The sequence below is a fragment of the Colobus angolensis genome, unplaced genomic scaffold, assembly GCF_000951035.1.
Source record: "Colobus angolensis palliatus isolate OR3802 unplaced genomic scaffold, Cang.pa_1.0 Scaffold140, whole genome shotgun sequence".
Classification (NCBI taxonomy): Eukaryota; Metazoa; Chordata; class Mammalia; order Primates; family Cercopithecidae; genus Colobus; species Colobus angolensis.
Genome location: NW_012114489.1, coordinates 1,642,446 through 1,643,863, shown reverse-complemented (window position 1 = coordinate 1,643,863; position 1,418 = coordinate 1,642,446). Strand labels below are relative to the sequence as shown.

The window sequence follows — 1,418 nt, the reverse complement described above, 5'->3', positions numbered from 1 at the left end:
TGAAAAAAAGCTCGTGTTTTAAATTTGTAACTTTAATAAATTGAATATTATGTTTTAAAACCAAAATAATTCTGAATCTTTTTTTTTTTTTTTTTTGAGAAGGAGTCTCACTCTGTCGCCCAGGCCGGAGCGCAGTGGCACGATCTGGGCTTACTGAAACCTCTGCCTCCTAGGGTCAAGCAATTCTCCCACCTCAACCTGCCGAGTAGCTGGGACTATAGGCACACGCCACCATGCCCGGGTAATTTTTGTATTTTTTGGTAGAGACAGGGTTTCACCATGTTGGCCAGGCTGGTCTCAAACTCCTGACCTCAAGTAATCTGCCCACCGTGGCCTCCCAAAGTGCCAGGATTACAGGCCTGAGCTACCGTGCCTGGCCTCAAAATAATATTTCTTGATCAAAATTTGTTCTTCTATTTCATAAATAACATCTATTTCAAGGAGGATTATAAACATGCTTGGATTTGTCATAATGTAAAACCACTGAAAGGTACCTAAGAGTGTGGCCTGAGTCCTCTAGGTATACACCATAGTCCTTTGAGATCTGATGGGTCAAATCTGAAAGAAGTGGAATCCTTATTGGCCCAAGTCCTCCTTGTCTTCGAGGGGTATTAATCCTGTAACAAACAGAATGCTTACCTCTCAGAGCTAAGTAAACAGCATATATTAAAACAGCACTCTTTCTCTATACGTGCACATGCACACACATGAACAAAATACACGCATTCTTTCACTAACAAAACAGGCTAATATACTTTCTATTTTGCTTTTCCCATTTAATATATTCATATCCTTTAAACATTAAAAAAATATATATACACAACGCATATTTATTTTATGCTTTTGAGACGGGGTCTTGCTCTGTCTCCCAGGCTGCAGGGCAGTGATGTGATCATAGCTCAGTGTAGCCTAGAACTTCTAGGCTCAAGCGATCCTCCTGCCTCAGCCTCCTGAGAAGCTGGGACTACAGGTGTGCACCATCTCACTGGACTAATGTTTTAAACACTTTTTTGTAGAGATGGGGTGTAGCTTTGTTACCCAGGCTGGTCTCAAATTCCTGGCTTCAAGCAATCTTCCTGCTTCAGCCTCCCAAAGTGCTGGGATTATAGGCATGAGCCATTGTGCTCAGCCTACAACACATTTTTGGTTTTTTCTGAGACAGTCTTGCTCTGTCGCCCAGGCTGGAATGCAGTGGCGTCATCTCGGCTCACTGCAACCTCTGCCTCCCAGGTTCAAGCGATTCTCCTGCCTCAGCCTCCCAAGTAGCTGGGACTACAGGCGTGTGCCACCACACTGGCTAATTTTTGTATTTTTAATAGAGATGGGGTTTCACCATGTTGGCCAGGGTAGTCTTGAACTCTTGACCTCAGGTGATCTGCCTGCCTCAGCCTCCCAAAGTGCTGGGATTACAGGCCACT

At 44.0% G+C, this 1,418-nt stretch overlaps 1 protein-coding gene across 2 annotated transcripts in view; it reads right to left on the bottom strand.

Annotated features, from left to right (window-relative positions):
• The window catches only part of PRDX4 (peroxiredoxin 4), a 19,784-nt gene that overhangs the window by 7,170 nt on the left and 11,196 nt on the right, over positions 1-1,418 (bottom strand). For both annotated transcript variants that reach the window (XM_011935104.1, XM_011935105.1), the window contains exon 4: positions 495-617. In XM_011935104.1, the coding sequence (XP_011790494.1) occupies positions 495-617 (123 nt within the window). The remainder of the gene's footprint in view (positions 1-494; positions 618-1,418) is intronic.